This window comes from Macrotis lagotis, chromosome 7 (genome assembly GCF_037893015.1).
Source record: "Macrotis lagotis isolate mMagLag1 chromosome 7, bilby.v1.9.chrom.fasta, whole genome shotgun sequence".
NCBI lineage: Eukaryota > Metazoa > Chordata > Mammalia > Peramelemorphia > Peramelidae > Macrotis > Macrotis lagotis.
Window position 1 is genome coordinate 16,860,759 of NC_133664.1, and position 16,977 is coordinate 16,877,735.

The 16,977-nt window shown below is 51.2% G+C and overlaps 2 protein-coding genes across 2 annotated transcripts; both read right to left on the reverse strand.

The window, feature by feature from the left end:
- Positions 1 to 1,150: 1,150 nt before the first annotated feature.
- Positions 1,151 to 3,594, reverse strand: HOXA7 (homeobox A7). Its single transcript, XM_074195542.1, has 2 exons — positions 3,053 to 3,594; positions 1,151 to 1,647 (listed from the first exon to the last, which is right to left on the reverse strand). Exons 1-2 carry the CDS (start codon positions 3,426 to 3,428, stop codon positions 1,343 to 1,345), a joined length of 681 nt encoding a protein of 226 aa, XP_074051643.1. The 5' UTR covers positions 3,429 to 3,594; the 3' UTR covers positions 1,151 to 1,342.
- A 7,420-nt stretch (positions 3,595 to 11,014) lies between these two features.
- HOXA9 (homeobox A9) lies at positions 11,015 to 15,167 on the reverse strand. The gene is made up of 2 exons (XM_074195546.1): positions 14,618 to 15,167; positions 11,015 to 12,520 (listed from the first exon to the last, which is right to left on the reverse strand). Exons 1-2 carry the CDS (start codon positions 15,165 to 15,167, stop codon positions 12,282 to 12,284), a joined length of 789 nt encoding a protein of 262 aa, XP_074051647.1. The 3' UTR covers positions 11,015 to 12,281.
- Positions 15,168 to 16,977: the final 1,810 nt, after the last annotated feature.

Consider the following 16,977-nt stretch of genomic DNA (forward strand, 5'->3'; position numbering starts at 1 on the left):
TTTGGGTGGAGAGGTAAGAAGGGTAAAGATAAGGTATATATAAGGATGGGGGAGGGGGAATGGTCACTTTCGCCAGAAACTTGGTTCAGGGGATGTTTCAGCCCTTGAAAGGCTGGCCAAGCAGAAGCCTAATGGGGTGCCAGCCGAGGGAAAGAGGTTGCTCTCCTTGCCCCCTCCCCAGAAGCGGAGGCATTTTCTTCTGAACACGGAATGGTCAGGCGAGGAGAGAAAAGCGAGTTTGCAGCATATGATTTCATTCAGAATCGCTTTGGAATAAATATATTATTATTATTATTATCATTATTATTTTCAATTTAAATAGAAGCCAGTGAGCCCTGGTCCCCAGTTCTCTGCCCAAGCTACAAAGAAGCGCTCCTCCACAGTTAAGTGGATTAAAAGCCTTTTGTGAGAATATTATGTTTTTCTATTTTTCCCTTTTTTACTTTTCTTTTTTCTTTTTTTCTTTCTTTCTTTCTTTCTTTCTTTTTTTTTTTTTTTGGTCAGACATTTTTAGCATCTAATCCTTCTCGGATACCTCGAGTACAGTCTTAATGAAGGAGCTAGGTAGGTGAAGAAAAAACATAGGTAGTTTGGAAATCAGATAGGTAGTACAGCTCATTGCAGAAGTGTAGTGGTTGTCTAGGTGTGTGTGTATGTGTGATTGTGTGTTCTATGTCTTTGTGTGTTGTCAGAACGTCTCCCCCTTTTCCCACCTTTGCTCTTATTGCCCTTTCAGGAAGGAAAATGAAAGAGACAATTCTGAATTATGAAACGGAAGCCCCAGAGCTCTGGGTTGGCATAATTAGGTAGTTTGGTGGGCGCCTGGACGCCCTTGCCCTCTTCATCAGGGGGTGACCGAGCCCGAAGGCTCTGTTAGGTAGTTTCTCTGAGCGCCAGCGCTGTTTGCCCGTCGGGCTCCCTCGGCCAGGGGTAGGGATAGCAGCCACGGGGTCGAGGGCACCAACTTGACAGGGGGGCCCGGGCCAGTGCGGGCTCTGGGTAGAGGAACTCAGGGACCCGGGGAGGAGAAAGGGGGAGGGGGAGGGGAAAGGAAGACAGACTAGACACCTCGGCCTTCCTGGAGTACCTCAGCATGACCAGACTTGGGAGCTGAGCTAGGAGGGTGGAAAGCTTTTTTTTTTTTGAGGAGGAGGAGGAGGAGGAGGAGGAGGGAAGGAGACTGACTGGGGGGTGGGAGAGAGTTTTTTCTTTTTTCTTTTTCTTTTCTTTTCTTAAATAAAACGGGTAAGTCTCTTGAAGACGCGTTTCTGAGTGTCACGTGCATCCCTCAGACTCCACAGCTCGACTGGGCTGCTCGGGCTTCCTTCCTTCAGCTCCAGCCTCATTCTTCCTCCTCCTCTTCCTCCTCCTCCTCTTCTTCTTCCTCCTCCACTTTCCCCGCCGAAGGGGTGGTCGAGGCGCTCTCGGGGGCGGCGGGGGCGGCCGAGCCCTCGTCCTTGTGCTCCTTCTTCCACTTCATCCTGCGGTTCTGGAACCAGATTTTGATCTGCCTCTCGGTGAGGCACAAGGCGTGGGCGATCTCAATGCGCCGCCGCCGGGTCAGATAGCGGTTGAAATGAAACTCCTTCTCCAGCTCCAGGGTCTGATAGCGGGTGTAGGTCTGCCGGCCCCTCTTGCGGTCCGGACCTGCAAGCAGCAGCAGACACAGAGAAGCAGGCCCACAGGGGGATTAGTCAGGGACTCAGGGAGCCAGGGGACAAGTTCCTCACTTCCCCCAGGCGCCCAGACCCTTGAGCCCCCACCCCCTCTTTCTCTCGCCTCTCCCGCCCGGCCACTCGACCTCCTTCCCCTCCCCCCCAGCCTCGACCAGTTCGCCAACTGCTGCCCCTACTTGCCTATGAAGTTGGGGAGCGGGGGGGTGGAGATCCGGTGGGAAGAGAACAGCAGAAATTTTTAAAAAACATCTTCATGGGGGTGGGGGTGGGGGAGAAAACATCAAGCTTCTCCAAACTTTAAAAGGCCTTTTTTTTTCCAGCCGGCTAAGTTTCCACAATGCCGGCTCTGACAAAAGGAAGTTAGCAATATAGACTGGGGGCAAGTTAGGGGAGTATATCTCCTTTTCCAGTCGAAGAGGGGCCCAGTAGCCACCTGGAGCCCATGCATATCCGACGATTGCTGCTATCTTTGGATCCCTTCTGCCTTCCCTCCTGGTCCCACAAACATGCCCAAATACCAGAGTAGCTTCTCTGGGCAGCTATGCCTTTCTTCCCAAACCTGCTCGAGGTGGACCCCCATGCTTTATTGTTCCCTCCTGTCCCCCCCCTCGACTCCCTTTCTCCCTAATCCTCCTGCAACCTTTTCTCCCAAATCTGCCCAGGCTCCAGGTGGTGTGGGCGGGGGAGGAGTGGAGGTGGCTCAGGAATTCTCTTCTCTCTCTCCACGGAGAAAGAAAAAGAAACAGAGGGAGGGGGGAGCAAAAAGGGAAAAGAAGAGAAAATGGCGAACGAATACACTTAATGTTAAAAATTCCAAAGCAAACGGAGTTAAATAAATTTACGAGGATAGAATCCATTAATTGGGCAATAAAAAGTTTTATGATACTCATTTACATACAATGCTACGGGCTCTCTACGCAATGGCGCCTCTGCTATAATTAAAACCATGGAGGCTGGCTCTGACAGGAGTCACTTTAGCTCCCCGTTTGCCTGCCTGCTGGCCTCAGCTCTCCAGTCCTGTCCTGCCCTCTTATCTCCCCTTTCCTGCCTCTCTCTTGTGTGTTCTGGCCTGTCCTTCCCTCTTCTGTCTCCTCTACCTCTCCTGTACAGTCCTGTCCTTCCCTCTTCTGGGTCCTCGGGCTCTCCTGGTCTGTCCTGTCTTCTCCTTCCTCCTCTCCCCTCTTCTCCTCGCCTCTCCTGTCGCCTTCCCTGCCCTCTCCAGGTCCTCTGCTCTCCAGTTTCTCTGCCCCTTCCAGGTCCTCTGCCCTCCTTCTCTGCCTCTCCAGGTCCTCTGCCCTCTCCAACTCTAGCCTCTCTCCCTCCCTCTCCTGTCTCCTCTGTCTGCTTTCTCCTCGCCTCGTGTCGGCTGCCCCTACCTGAAGACCTCATCCAAGGGTATATCCGGAAATTGGTGTCAGCCTGGCTGTGCAGGGCGCTCGCCTCGGCTTTCTCACAGCTGCCTTTGGTTAGGTCATTGCAGAGGACGGGGATATTCTGATCAAAGGACGAGCAGTGCAGGTTGTAGGCGTCTGCGCCCAGGCCGTATCCGGACGAGAAGGGGCCCGGATAGATAGCACTGTTGACATTGTAGACGCCGGGCACGGTGGAAGCGAAGGCGCCCGCGCCCGCTCCGTAGCCGCTTCTCTGAGAGTTGGTGGCAAAGGAGCAAGAAGTCGGCTCTGCATTTTGGAACAGAGAAGCCCCCGCCGTATATTTGCTAAAAAGCGCATTCACATAATACGAAGAACTCATAATTTTGACCTGTGATTTGTTGTCCGGCAGGCTCCCGTGTCGGTTTTACGAGGTAGCGTGATATATGGTAACATTACACCCCCAGATTTACACCAAACCCCATTTTCTTTTGGACGGAGCTTGCCTCCAGCACGTGACCGGTCATATGACGGCCTCCGCCAATCTCCTCCTCCATCACAGGTGGTAGAGCTCAGGGTGACTCCAGCCTCCCTCCTAGCATGGCAGGGGAAGAGGCTCAAACGGGGGAGGGAGTGTGGGTGCGCCCCGGGCGCGCCGCGTCCTGTGGCCTGCCTAGGGGGCGGCTCCTGGAAGGCCCGGGCGCAGCGCGCACCCTGGGGACCTGCGGCTCCCCCTGGAGAATTGTACCCCTGCAAAGGATGAGCACAGTCTGCGACCTTCTGCCTTTCTGAGCCGGGAAACCACCCCCTGCTTCAGCCACCCTCCACTTCTCTCGGCACCGTTGCCCCCCTGCCTAAAGTGTCAGGGCGTCCCCCCACCCTTGTCCCTCTCCAAATCCCCCAAGGATTGGGACTGGCTGGGCAAGGTGCCAGCCTGGCTGCCCCCCCCCCTCACGAATGCTGTGGGTCGGTTTCATTATTTCACTCTCCACGACGACCCGTTACAGGCAGGGTGTCCCTATCCTGGCTTGCCAAGAAGGCCCAGTCGCTTCCAGATGTAGTTAAAATAAAATTTTAAAATAAAACAAGTCACCACATTAAACTGGAACCATGTGTCTCAAATGAAATAAAAGTTTCAGGGAATCTCTGGCTGAGCGATTGTGGCCTTAATTTTTCACTCCAACGGAAGACATGAAATCTCCCTATATTAATGATCCAATTTGCAAAACGGATGTATTAAAACCCAAGTTTCCCCCCATTCCTCCACTTTGCCCTTCCACCACTTTTTGGTCAGTGAAACCACCTTCCTCCAGAAGCTGTCTCTCTGGAAGAGGAAAACTACCTTTGTCCATTCATTCTCCTTCTATTCCAAACTCATCCACTGGCCCCGCGTAGAGAATTTAGGGACCCTTTGAGTCCAGTGGAGACGTTTCTTTGTTCTGTGACCAGCACCCTACATCACTGGAGCTAGGGAGCCAATACCAACCATACCCCCTTTCACCGTTCCCACCCCAAGAAAGGAGATTGGCCTCAGGCTCAATAGCTTCAAGAATCGGGAAAGTGCATTGGGTTGAAGAAGGATCCTTTCGCTCAACTCAACCCTCGAGTGAGTGTGAATCGTCTAAGTGGGATTGTGTACAATGGCAAAAGACTGGGTCCAGAAAACAAAAACCAGACGACTAATTTTGTCTACTTTTCAGTAGCTTCATAGCTTGGTCTCCTTGGAAAATCAGTTTAAATAAGGAGGGAATGGGAAGCCTAAGTTGCCAAACTTTCCCCCCTCTCCCCAGTTACTCCCCAGACTTTTCCCCAAGTGCCCCTACAGACACACAGACACACACAGACACACACACACAAAGAGTACAGACACTTACCTTTTCTATACTCCACTGCAGAAGACCACCTTATCCCCCCCCCTCAGCAGAGGGAAGTCAAGCAAACAGTTTCATCCCCCCCCCTCCAATCCAGCCCAGCCTGCCTTCCAACAATGGAAATGCCTCTCCATTGAGGATGTCGGGGCGAGCCCTTCCTCTAAACGGATCGTAAAATAACTTTGCTGGAGCCCTCAGACAGAGGGCCCCGGGCAGGACAGCTTTTACTGCCCGCCTGTATTGCACATCATAAACTGGAGGGAGCACAATAGATTGCCCCGGAAATTCTCCTGCAAATGAGAGTTTGGTTCCTTAGGTACAAAGCGCTGCTCCCCACTTGAGGTGGCTCCTGGCCGGGGTGTTTGGACGCACCCTCGCCGGGTGTTGACACTCTGAGAAAAAAATAGACAAAAAGCACTCAGTGGAAAGGACCTCAAGAAGGCTGGCAGGGCCCCACAGCCCCCACATTCATGGATTAAGAGAAAGTGACTGGATTCGGATAAAGGAGGGTCCTGGTCTGTTTTTTTCACTGCCCCCGAAGGGGAGGTGGGCTAGTGGATGGCTTGGCCCAGATTGGGTCCTCGCCCCGTTATTTGGGCATTTTCCCCTCAGTAATTACTCGGAACCAGTGAATCCAATATCCGGAGATGCCTGTTTATGGCGTCCCAGGAAGCCAGCCCTATCCCGAGTAAGGCAGCAGGGTTGAATGGGGGGCGGGGGGAGAAAAAGACCAAATATCCTAAATAGCATCATTTTCTAATAGGAAATAGAGGCCTAGGAAGTTCACGCAAAGCGAAGCCAACAAGAAGACGAGCCAGGAGATCAAAGCGCCTGAATTAGACTGCTTTAGACCAATAAATTGTTCCTCTGGTGACAACAGACCGAGATGCAAGAGAAAGAACCAGGCAGCCCAGCCCCTGTCTAGACTCGGGTGGAGAGGATAGGCGACAGGGATTGCAGAGGTGACATTTAAAACAGACCATGCCCTTTACGGAGGGGCTGGGGAGCAGGGGCGTGGGGTGGGCTGGGGGCAGGAACACAACGAATTTCAGCACCCCACCGCTTGGGCAGCAGGAACTCCTGTTTGCATACCCTTGCCCCTAGTGGGACCGCCGCGTCCTGCTCTGCCTGCGTCGGACCCTGGCTGCTGCCCCCAAATCTTTGAAAGTAGCTTCCCAGAATCGGCCTACGGCCGCCCCCGAATTGGGAAGACATTATATTGCGTCCATCCATATAAGTGAATATAATCCAGACATATAGATAGATACGTACAGGCATCTAGCTCCCTTTCCGCTTTGTCTGCAATTGAAATCTGCTCTCCTGGGCCCGCTGGTAGTATTTTCCAGCGTCAAAAATTCTGCCTAGGTCCGGCGAGGTTTGGCTTCCACCAGAGTCCCCTTTGCAATAGAGCAACTATAAAAATTACAGCAATACTATAAGTACTGTTCTTCCTTGTTTGGCTACATGGCCGCGCACACAGGTGCCCACACCTCTCTTTCCACACAGCCTCATCCAGGCCCTTAGAAAAGCCGAAATGGATGGAACCCCACATCTGAGGGTAGAGAATCGAGGAGGATCTATTTCCCTAGAAGAGGAAAAAATTATCCAGAGCTCCCTCTCCCCAGATGTGTTTCCGTTCAGTTAGAGCCAAAACTCAAGGATTCAAGAGAAGTTTTCTTTTCGTATTTAAAGCAAGCAAGGAGCTCCTGCCGGCTTTCACCTCCGCACCCCATTCTCTTTGCCACCTCTGCCTCCACGCAGATTTCGGAAGGTCCTTCTCCACGACGCTTTTGGCTCCTTTTTCCTCATTCTTTGCCCTAACTGAGCAAAGACCGTATTTGTTATTTGTAATCCAGGACAGCCCAGGGTCCTGCCAGGGTTCGGTGGTAAACTCATTACAGACGCGTGAAAATTAGCAACGAATGACAAGGGAGGGGTGGCTCGGACCGCCGCCGCCGCCGCCGTCGTCGCCGCCGTCGTCGCCGGGGTGGCGAAGGAAAGAAGGCTCGGTTGCCACTGCCGCTCACCGGGGTCTGCGCTCTGGAGTCTGGCTGCGGAATTTGGGGGTCCCTCGCCACACTGGATCCCCGAGACCCTCCGAGCAGTGCAGGAAATAGGTGGGCAGGGGACTGGGGGCTTGAAATCCCTCCTGCCACAATCCGGGCTAAGGCGGGCCTCTCCCTCCAGGGGGGTTTGCCCAGCGGTCGGCTACTCAAATTCCCGGTTTGGACAACCTGGCCCAACTCCCTGCTTTTGAGTGAAACCCAACAATCGATGTATGTGGGCTCCTATTATCTATATCTATATATATATATATATTTAAATGTATCTCTTCACATTGATATCTCTGACATTTATTTATGTGCCTGTTTATTGCTGGTTCAGGTTTAGAGATTTTTATAACTCAAATTTCTATAGTGAAATAGTTCTCATATTCTATGAAGATAGACATAAAGCCAACACAAATCTGTCCAGGTCGAATGCCAACTTATGGAGTTATTTCATTATCAATATTTATATGGATATGTGTGAGTTTATATTACTATCTTGTGTAAATACACATATATATCTATATAAATATAGAGAGATAGATAGATATTCGCAGATAGATCGAACTACAGATACCACAAATATACAGAATGAAAGGAAGGAAGAGGTCGATCTGGAGCCAAAATCCCGTCCTCAATTTTACAACGAGTTTGTCGCGGAGATCTGGGTCATAAACATTTTGTGGGCTTGGCAGAGACTATAATAATCCCAATAAATACAACGTGTGTCGAATTCCCAGGGCTCCTGGGTGGGTTAGTGGTTTTCTCAGTTTTCTTTTGCTTTTTCCACTTGGAAAGAAATCCAGATTCTGGTTCCCCTACTCTCCACGTGGAATGATAATAGTGGTACTATGGGTTTTTGTGCTTTTGGAAGAGAAGTATATTGTGTAATTCCTTCCTTTTCATTCCTTTCCTGGGACCAGAACCCCGTTTGCACTTCAATCACTGTAGTTAATTTACTCTTCCCTCTCGGAACCAGGAAAACAAAAAAAAACCCCTACAAAATCCTATCTTTATTGACAAACGGACTGAAAGGGAGAAGGAGAGGGAAGAAAAGGAAAAGGAGAAAGAGGAGAATAGAAAGAATAGAAGAATAGAAAATAAAAATGAGTGTACCTTTGCTTTTGGAGCTGAGGAAGAAACATCAGTTTAAAAATAATAATAGTCTATAACGTTAGAATCTTCCAAATTGTCATAGTGCTATAAATGAAAGGGGCAGCATTTTTGGCGGGGGGCGACAGTAAGGTTTTCAGCCTCCTGCAAAAGGCAGCGTTTAGGAGGAAAATCCGAGACTCCTAGAAATTATTTTCTATTCAAGTGCCCATGGCCAAATATATTTAGAAAGCTTCTTTCAGATAACTAAATTCACCTTCAAAATCCTCTCATCTGTTACGTTTGTTTCTTTTTTGTTTTGTTGTCGTTGTGGTTAGAAGTGAATGTGCCTGTGTTTCCCCCGCCCCCGCTTTCTCTGGGCGAATCTCGGGGGTCCCCTGGCTCCTCTAGCTGGCCTGCTTGGCTGGGACCCAGAACGGGCAGGTTATTCCAACTGAGAACACAGGTCCTGAAAAGGTTGAATCACATGGAACCCCGTCGGGGTGGCAAATGACAATCCAGACAGGCGTTCCTAAAGTGTCCCCCCAAATCTCTCTTTAAAAATCCATATCCTGCAGACTCCAACCTTTTCCAGGATTCAGTACAAGGGAGAGAGGAGACTTTTCCATAGAACAATTTATCGGGTTTTTTAAAGTCTCCCACCAAGGCATCAGTCAAAACATGAACAGAACCGGAAATGTCTGACCGTTGTTAAACTCAAATCAGTGGCTTCGAATCCAGAAATGCTCCCATAAAGTCGACATTTTAGAAGCTGCCTAGGGTCGGGACAGAGGGCATCATGGCGGCAGCGCGGTTGCTTCCGTGGAACCACACTGCCATCTGCTGGTCACTGGACGCCACCGCAGCTCGCTGCTATGCCTAGGATCCGGGCCTGCAGCTGGCCCCTTAACCAGCTGGCCTTGGAGCCAGGGACGCCGGCCCCACTTCCAGCCCACGGCAGGGTCCCAATTATAGAAAGGAGAAGGGGGGGAAACAACCGCCGTCCTCCTACCCTAAAGAAAACATGAAAGATAAATGTACAAGCCGGAGCCCACGTCGCCCAAGGGGCAGCAACCAGTCCCTCCCTATAAAAGGGGGCTGTTTCCTCACCCCCACACACACACACCCTTATCTTCAGCGACCAGACAAAATAAATGGGAAAAAAAAGCTTTTGTGGAAAAATCTTAATTGTGGCTGGACAGTTGTAAACTCATTAAGGGCCGAATTCCAGACAGTTTGCAGACCCGTCCTTTATTACACACCCTTAAATGCCCATTCTTTGAAGTTTCTTCAGTCTGCAGCGACAGAGGGTGTCCCAACATGGACCAATTAAGGCTCTCTCTCTCTCTCTCTCTCTCTCTCTCTCTCTCTCTCTCTCTCTCTGTCTCTCCTTTTGACCAGCAGAACTATTTCCCCTTTTACTAATTGTAACAACATATTCAGTTTTCCAGAGGGTGACTTTAAAAAGGGGGTGGGGAGGAGGATTCGATCGAGTGTTCCCGTCCTCAGGCACCCCTGAAGGGCCTCTCTGCCCGACCGCGGCGGCGGTGGCTCCCTAAGTTTTGTCCTCTCCCCCTGAAGCTCTTTACACCCCATAAACGCTAACAGCCCTCATTTTCTTTTATGGCGCTCCATGGTTCTGCGTTTTCCTTACAGATTCTTCTGCCAAGACTTGCCACTCCGAGTGTTTGCTCTTTTGGGCCCCCATAGAAGACAAGGCCCGGAGCTATTCTTCAGTGGCTATTCGGCCCAGGGCCTGAGAAAAGCAGCCGGGGTAGGGGTGGGGAGAACGGGTGCAGGGGAGAAAGTAGAAGGCTTTCTCTGAAATCTAAAATATCAGAACCACACTCTAGAGTCACTTTCTTTAGTTATGCTCTGGAGTCCTTCAATATCTTGGAAAAGAAGGCTCCCAATTCCCTCTTATAACAAAATTTCGTTTTTGCCCCAAGAAAAGTCCTTTTACCTTTTTTGCCCTTTGTTAAAATTTCTGCTTTCCTTCCTTCCTTTCTTCCCCTTTCCTTTTTCTCCCCAGACGACTGTGAAAATTTTATTTTATTTTTTCCTGAAATCTTTCTCTCTCTCCAAAAGAACCCTTTAGGAAAGGGTTTTCTTTCCTTTAGGAAAAAAGACTCTCTCGAGTTAAAAACAAAAAAATAGAGGAATGGAAAAGAAAACATGCAGAAAGAAAGACAGAGAGACAAAAAGAAAGAAAGAAAAACGAAAGAAAGGAAAGAGAAAGGGAGGGAGAGAGGAAGAGAAAGATTTCCAGGTCTTGGAAAAGCCTGCCACTTTGGGGAGGAGAAAGAGAAGATGGGGGGAGACTCCCCATTTTTCAGGGGGCAGTGCCAATGAATCAAGGGGAAAAATCTCCCAGGAACCCGGCTTTCTGGGTCGTTCCCCACCACCCCGATTAGGCGATCGCAGGGCGTGGGGAACTAGTTTCATTTAGCGTCCTTGGTCCCCGTTCAGTTCTTTTCACATCTGGATAGTTCTTTTGCTCTCTTTCGATCCTTAGGCCGGGCTCATTGGTCACCCCCTTTCCCACACCCACTTTCCTTTGGTGATCCCCTGAACCGAGTCTAAGGGAGCCACAGGCCCAGGTTGGGAACAAGTCCGGAGCCTACATTAATGGGAGCTCTCTATTCTCCCCAACTGCAGCCGGTTCGCTGAGAAAGCTCTCTCTCCTATTCGTGACTGGTTGGTTGCTGGAGCTCGGGATCCTGGCTAGGGCCTCAGGCTGGGGAGGGAAGGAATCAACTAAGAACCGATAAAGGAAAAACTGCAAGTCGCCGGCCTGGCCAGGAGAGAGGAGGAGGGAGGTACGGGTTGGGGTTAGGTTGGTTGGGTTCCCTGGCCCTGCCTCCCCTCCGGGACCCAGCTGCCGAGGAAACAACCCTGCTATGGTCGCTGGAAGAAGGACGTTCAAAACAGTGGACCCGCAGAATAGAAAAGAATCAATATATTTTTATTTGGCAAAAAGTTAAATATCATCTCAACACAACAGTTTGGTCAGTAGGCCATGAGGTAACTCTTGCAAAATATACAGTGTATTTATTTTTCTGCCTCAACAGAAGTCCCCAAATTTCAAGTGATACAAATCTACGATAGCCCGATGGCAGGTTTCATAGCGCATAATTTATTATCAATAAAATTAACTCCATTACAATAAGCATTCGTTCCCCCCTCGTTAAAATGAAACGTAAACTATAGGTAGTTACCTTCTTTCTGTGGACAAATAACTCCGAAATCTGAAAACGGCTTCACTGGTGCAAAAAGAAGATTCAAGCTCGTCTGAGTATTTACTGGGTTTTTTTTTCTCTTTAATATATAGATTATATACAACTGACAAGACAGTACTAGAGATAAACTGTACAGCTAAAATGTCCCGATTGGAAAGCCGTTGGGGAGAGGCTCTGGATTCCCCGATCCCTCCCAGCCCGGCAAGCTTCTGGGTTTGGTTTTTTGTTTTTGTTTTTTTTTGTTTGTTTGTTTTCGATTTTTTTCTTTGAATGTTTTCTTTGACTGGGATGTTCTTATTTTATATACTCTCTCTCTATTTATATTACAATCAAAGGTTAATTGTCTAGTTATACAGAAGAAAGACTCATTACACTACAGAGCTAGACCCTTTGCCACATTTCTCCTCCACAACCTGAGTTCGAATGAGATTCCTAGTGTCCACGCTGACAACCGGGAGGACCGGCACCCAAGCACAAAAGTGGATTCACGAACAATGATTAACCACAAACAAACACATGTTCAAGTATTACAGCAGCCCTCTCGGCTGCGCACAGAGCAAATCAAAGAACTACACACTCTACACTCTACAGTCTGTCCAGAGAGTTGTGCATTAGGAAAAAAGGTAGTTAATTTTTTTTCCATAAGTAAGGAACAGGTAGATTTCTTATTTTCTTTTTTCTTTTTTTTTTTTAATACAAGCCAACACACACAGCCATACACCACTAATGCCCCCTTTTTTGTCCTAGGATAGAAAATGAAAAAGCATACAGTACCTCCACCACAGGCTGGGCAAGGCCCCCACGCTACCGTGACAAGGTACACCATTATGGGTGATAAGGGTTGGGGAAGAAGGGAAGAAGGGGAGGGGGGGAGGGAATGAGGTCTGGATACAATCGTATTGTGTAAGGATCGTGGAAGTTGGGGGGGGAAGGATTGGAGTGGAGGGGAAATCGTCCCCCAGTCTTCCTATCAACCTGGGCCCCATCATTCGTCCTTTGCTCGATCTTTGTTAATTTTCTTCATTTTCATTCTCCTATTTTGAAACCATATTTTGACTTGTCTCTCGGTGAGGTTGAGGAGTCTCGCCACTTCATATCTGCGGTCCCTGGTGAGATACATATTGAACAAGAATTCCTTCTCCAATTCTAGTGTTTGGTGCTTGGTGTAGGGACAGCGCTTTTTTCGGGTGGATCTCGCGTGGAGCCAGTTCGCAGCTGGGTTGTCTGGGGGTGGAGGTGGAGAGGAATGGGAGAAGAGAAGATAGTGTGAGAGATTTTCCCCCCTGAGGATTATAAGAAGATAAGAATCAGCAACGAGCAGTCAACAGCAGTGACCACCCAGCCATGCCCAATTTAGAGGGGGCTTTGGGGAAAGGCAAGGAGATGGACGGTTAGGACGTTCCTTTCTTATTTCCCAAGGCAGTGTGTGTGTGTGTGTTTGTGTGTGTGTGTGTGTGTGTGTGTGTGTGTGTGTGTGTTGTGTGTGTGTGTTGGAGTCAGACACAATGGAATCAAAATACAGAACACATGGAGGGTCACATACAATTTACACATAGCCAAGCCAAGCCCTCAGCCTCCGCCTCCTCTCTCCCTGGCCGTTTTAGATTGAGTACAGAATATAACTTTAAAGTACGCCTCCCCTCTCTCCATCCCAGAGGAAGTCACATTGAATTGTATTGGCAAAGAAATACAAACCTTCCCCCCTCCTCTGTTTCTCTCCCTCCCCCCTCTTCATTTTGACCTTCCTGTGAGCTTTCCCTGGAAGACTGCGGCGACACAAGACCACGTCTCTCCAGCTGGCTGCATTAAGTAGGGATTGCTTAGGAAGCTTATTTGCATAGCTTGATATTGGAGGCTGCCGCGCTTGAGCTTCGGTGTCCTGGGTTCTAGGGAGTTTCTATAGCAGTCAGCTGAAGGCAGCGAGTTTAGGTCGAATATATAGTCTTCTCGATCCCCCAGCCCAGGGGTCCCCCAGCTCAGCCTGCTCTTACTCCCGCTGCTGTTGGAGTTGTGGCTAGTGGCCACCCATTTCTCACAAAGGAATACATTAGCATCCTTTGCTTTCGAAGAACCGGCCCAAAGTAACTTTTGTCTCTAGAGTCCAGAAAGGCTTGGGGGGGGGGGGGATGTCTCGGTTTCAGTTGTGTGCCCCCCCCCACGGTCCCATATTCCATCCTACCTCTCTCCTCCCTTTGCCTCCCCCCCCACGCCCTCCAGCACCACCCCCCTCCATCTCAGTCCTGGATTTGGGGAAGGGGGCGGAGAGGAAAAGGAGTGTTTCATCCGATCCATTTACACCAGCAAGTCCTGACTTCTGCCTCCTAGTGGGGGTGGGGATGAGGGGATGTTTGGACAGGTAGAGGGGGGGGAGAGAGGGACAGAGAGACAGAGACAGAGAAAGATAGAGAGACAGAAGAGAGAGACAAGCAGAAAAAAAGAGTCAGAGAGGGTTAGAGAAAGAGAGAGAAGGTAGGGAAGGAGAGAGGAAGGGGAGGAAAGGTCTGAAGAGGAAAGAAAAGGCAGAGAGAGTCACAGAGAGACAGGGATAGAGAGAGACAGGGAGAAAGAGAGCAGCTAGGGAAGGAGAGAAGAAGAGGAGGCCAAGCCAGGAGAGGGGAGAAAAGGTAGAGGAGGGACACAGAGAGACAGGGATAGAGAAAGACAGACAGAAAAGGACAAAAGCCAGCAGAAAAAAAAGAGAGTGAGAGAAGGTTAGAAAAAGAGAGAGAAGCTACGGAAGGAGAGAGGAGGGGACAAGAGAAGCCAGGAGAGGAGAAAATGCAGAGGGACACATAGAAAGATAGATAGAAGAGGAGAAAGGCCAGAAGAAAGAGAGTCAGAGAGGAGCTAGGGAAGGAGAAAGGAGGGGACAGGCCAGAGCAGGAGTGGAGAGAAAAGGCAGAGGGGCACAGAGAGGCAGGGACAGAAAAAATAGAAAAGGAGAGCAAGTCAGAGGGGGTGAGAAAGAGAAAAGCTAGGGAAGGAGAGAGAGGAGGGGACAGACCAGGCTAGGAGTGGAGAGAAAAGGTAGAAGGACACAGAGAGGCAGGGACAGAGAAAAATAGATAGAAAAGGAGAGCAAGTCAGAGGGGAGTTATGGAAAGAGAAAAGGTAGGGAAGGAGAGAGAGGGAGAGAGAGAGAGAGAGAGAGGAGAGGACAGGCCAGGGACAGGAGAGGAGAGAAAAGGTAAAGGGGCTTAGAGGGCTGAGGAAGAGGAGGGAGAGATGATTCCCGGGCAGGAGCAGCTCTCGGTCCTGGCAGGAGGCGGCGGGCAGCCCGAGGGGTGGCCGGGGAAGAAGGGTGTCCGCTCGGACACTTACTCGGATCAATGGGTGGTTTGTCCCCGCCGGCCTCACTGTCTCCATTGTTTTCCGAGAACGCACCTTCGCCGGGCTGCTTATCCCTATCAACTGGAGGAGAACCACAAGCATAGTCAGACAGAGACAAAGTGTGGGGGTCAAACGAGGTGCAGTCACCCCTCCTGGCCGTGAGCGGTTCGGGTTTAATGCCGTAATGCCTGCCGGAAGGCAGCCCCGGGAAGGACAGGGAGCCGGGCATGGGCTCCAGCCAGGAACGCATGTACCTGCCGTCGGGGGCCGCCGCTACGGGCGCCTGGGGGTGCACATAGGGGTGGTAGACGGCGGGCACATTGTTGGCGCCGGCCGCGTGGACCGGGTTCCAGGAGGCGCCGAAGACCGACGCCTTGGACTGGAAGCTGCAGGGGCTGAAGTCCGGGTGCTCCCCCAGCGCCGGCTGCCTGGCGGGCTGCGCCAGAGCGCCGGGGCCGTAGCGGGACGGCACCAGCTCTTCGCTCTCGTGGAGCAGGAAGGAGTCCACGTAGTAATTGCTCAGGGTCCCCGAAGTCGACATGGCCACGCGCCGCCGCCGCCGCCGCCGCCGCCGCCGCCGCCGCCCCGACGCCGGACCTGCGGAAATTATGAAACTGCAGATTTCATGTAACAACTTGGTCCTTCGGAGAAGTACAGTCACCTAATAAGTTGAAGGCTGCCTGTCACGCCATTGGCTGGCCGCGTCACGTGCCGGGCCGGCAGAACAATAACGTATAAATCACTCCGCAGGCTATTAATGGGCCAGTGTTTTCCAGTCATCATTTTTATAGCAAAGCCATATGTTTTTATGCAAAGGGATATTCGAGTCCTACGATAAAGTTTGTTTTAATTGTGGCCCACGGAGATTAAAAGATCAGGTTGGGGCTGACTCCCCCCTTTGGAAGCGGACTATTTTATATCACAATTAATCACGCCATCAGTGAGGCAGAGCTCCCTGCGAAAACCTGGGGAGCCCAGACCTCCACATAAAATTAGACAATAATGGAAGCCATAAAAAAGCAAAATCGCATTCTCGCTGTACTGTATTTAAATAGATATTTATGATATTCCAGAAGGAGTTATGGTTGCGAGAGCCGCGGGGCTGCTAGCCGGGGGGGAAGGCGAGGCAGCGGCCTTTGCCTTGCCGTGGCTCCCCGTAGTAAAAATTTACGAGTGCTCGGAAAGGTTAAATTATACTATTGTGTTTGGTTTGGGCGCTCCCTGTAAATAACCGCGCTGCGCCGGGGCCGGGCCCGGGCCGGGGCGGAGGCCCGAACCTACCTCCGGCCCGAAGGCAAAGGCGCCGCAGAGCCATCGGCCCGCCCGCCCGCTCCCCGCCCGGCCCCGACGCCCGGATCCGCGGCCCCGGGCCCCCTCCACGACAGCTGCACTTTTCCAGGGGTCTCCCCCTCGTACCCCCCCCCCCGGGGGCCGTGGACTGGGGCTGCCCAGCCGGGAGACGCCCCTTCTCCCAGCCTAGCCCACTTGGGCAAAGGAGACTCCAGCCCGGGAAGCATCCCCAGCCGCTCGGACTGGGGGCGGGGGGCTCCAGATTTCTTTTCTCGGCCTTCGTTTTTTTCTCTCTCTCACACACACCAGTCCTCAGTGGCACGGACACAAACACATACACACACACACACACACACACACACACACACACACACACACACACAGACAAACACAAACGCACAAAAACCCATTGCCGCCGCCTACTCCTCTCTGGCCCTGTTGGAGGAAGACTCGCTGACCTAAAGCTGGGGGAGAACGGCTGTGCTGGGGGCTCCCCTCCCGGGCAGACTCCGAGTTGGGGGGAGTTGGGGTACCGGCCCAACGCCGAGCCCCTCGGCCGGCCCCCCGGCCGCAAAGGACTTTGTCCGGAGCTGGGACTCCTCTGGCCATCTCCTCTCAGGGACCAAGCACCCGGAGAGAGGCTTGCCCGCGGCCCAGGCCTGGGAAGGGGGAAGTGTTTACCAAAAGCGAGGGAATCTTGAAAACTGCAGCCCCCGCCACAGAAAAGGCCCAACAACCTTCCCTTCCTCCTTCTCTCCTTCCCTTCCTCCCTCTCTCCTTCCCCTGCTCATTGCCAGGGGGGATTCTCCGCGTGAGGATGGGGGACCCCGACGCAGTCGGTCACAGGCCCTAGGTACGGGGGAAGAAATGTTCGTTTATTAATTTACTGGTCGCTCCTACACTACTGGCTCCAACCCCCCCCCCCAAAGGAAGCGGAGGGTTACAGTCTCCAAGTGAAACAAGTGAGCCGTCCCTCAGCTCAAGGCCAGTGTTAGGAATTAAAAGTAAAGGACCCAGCATTAAGGAGGGGGAGAATGGGACATTTGACTTGAATCCATTCT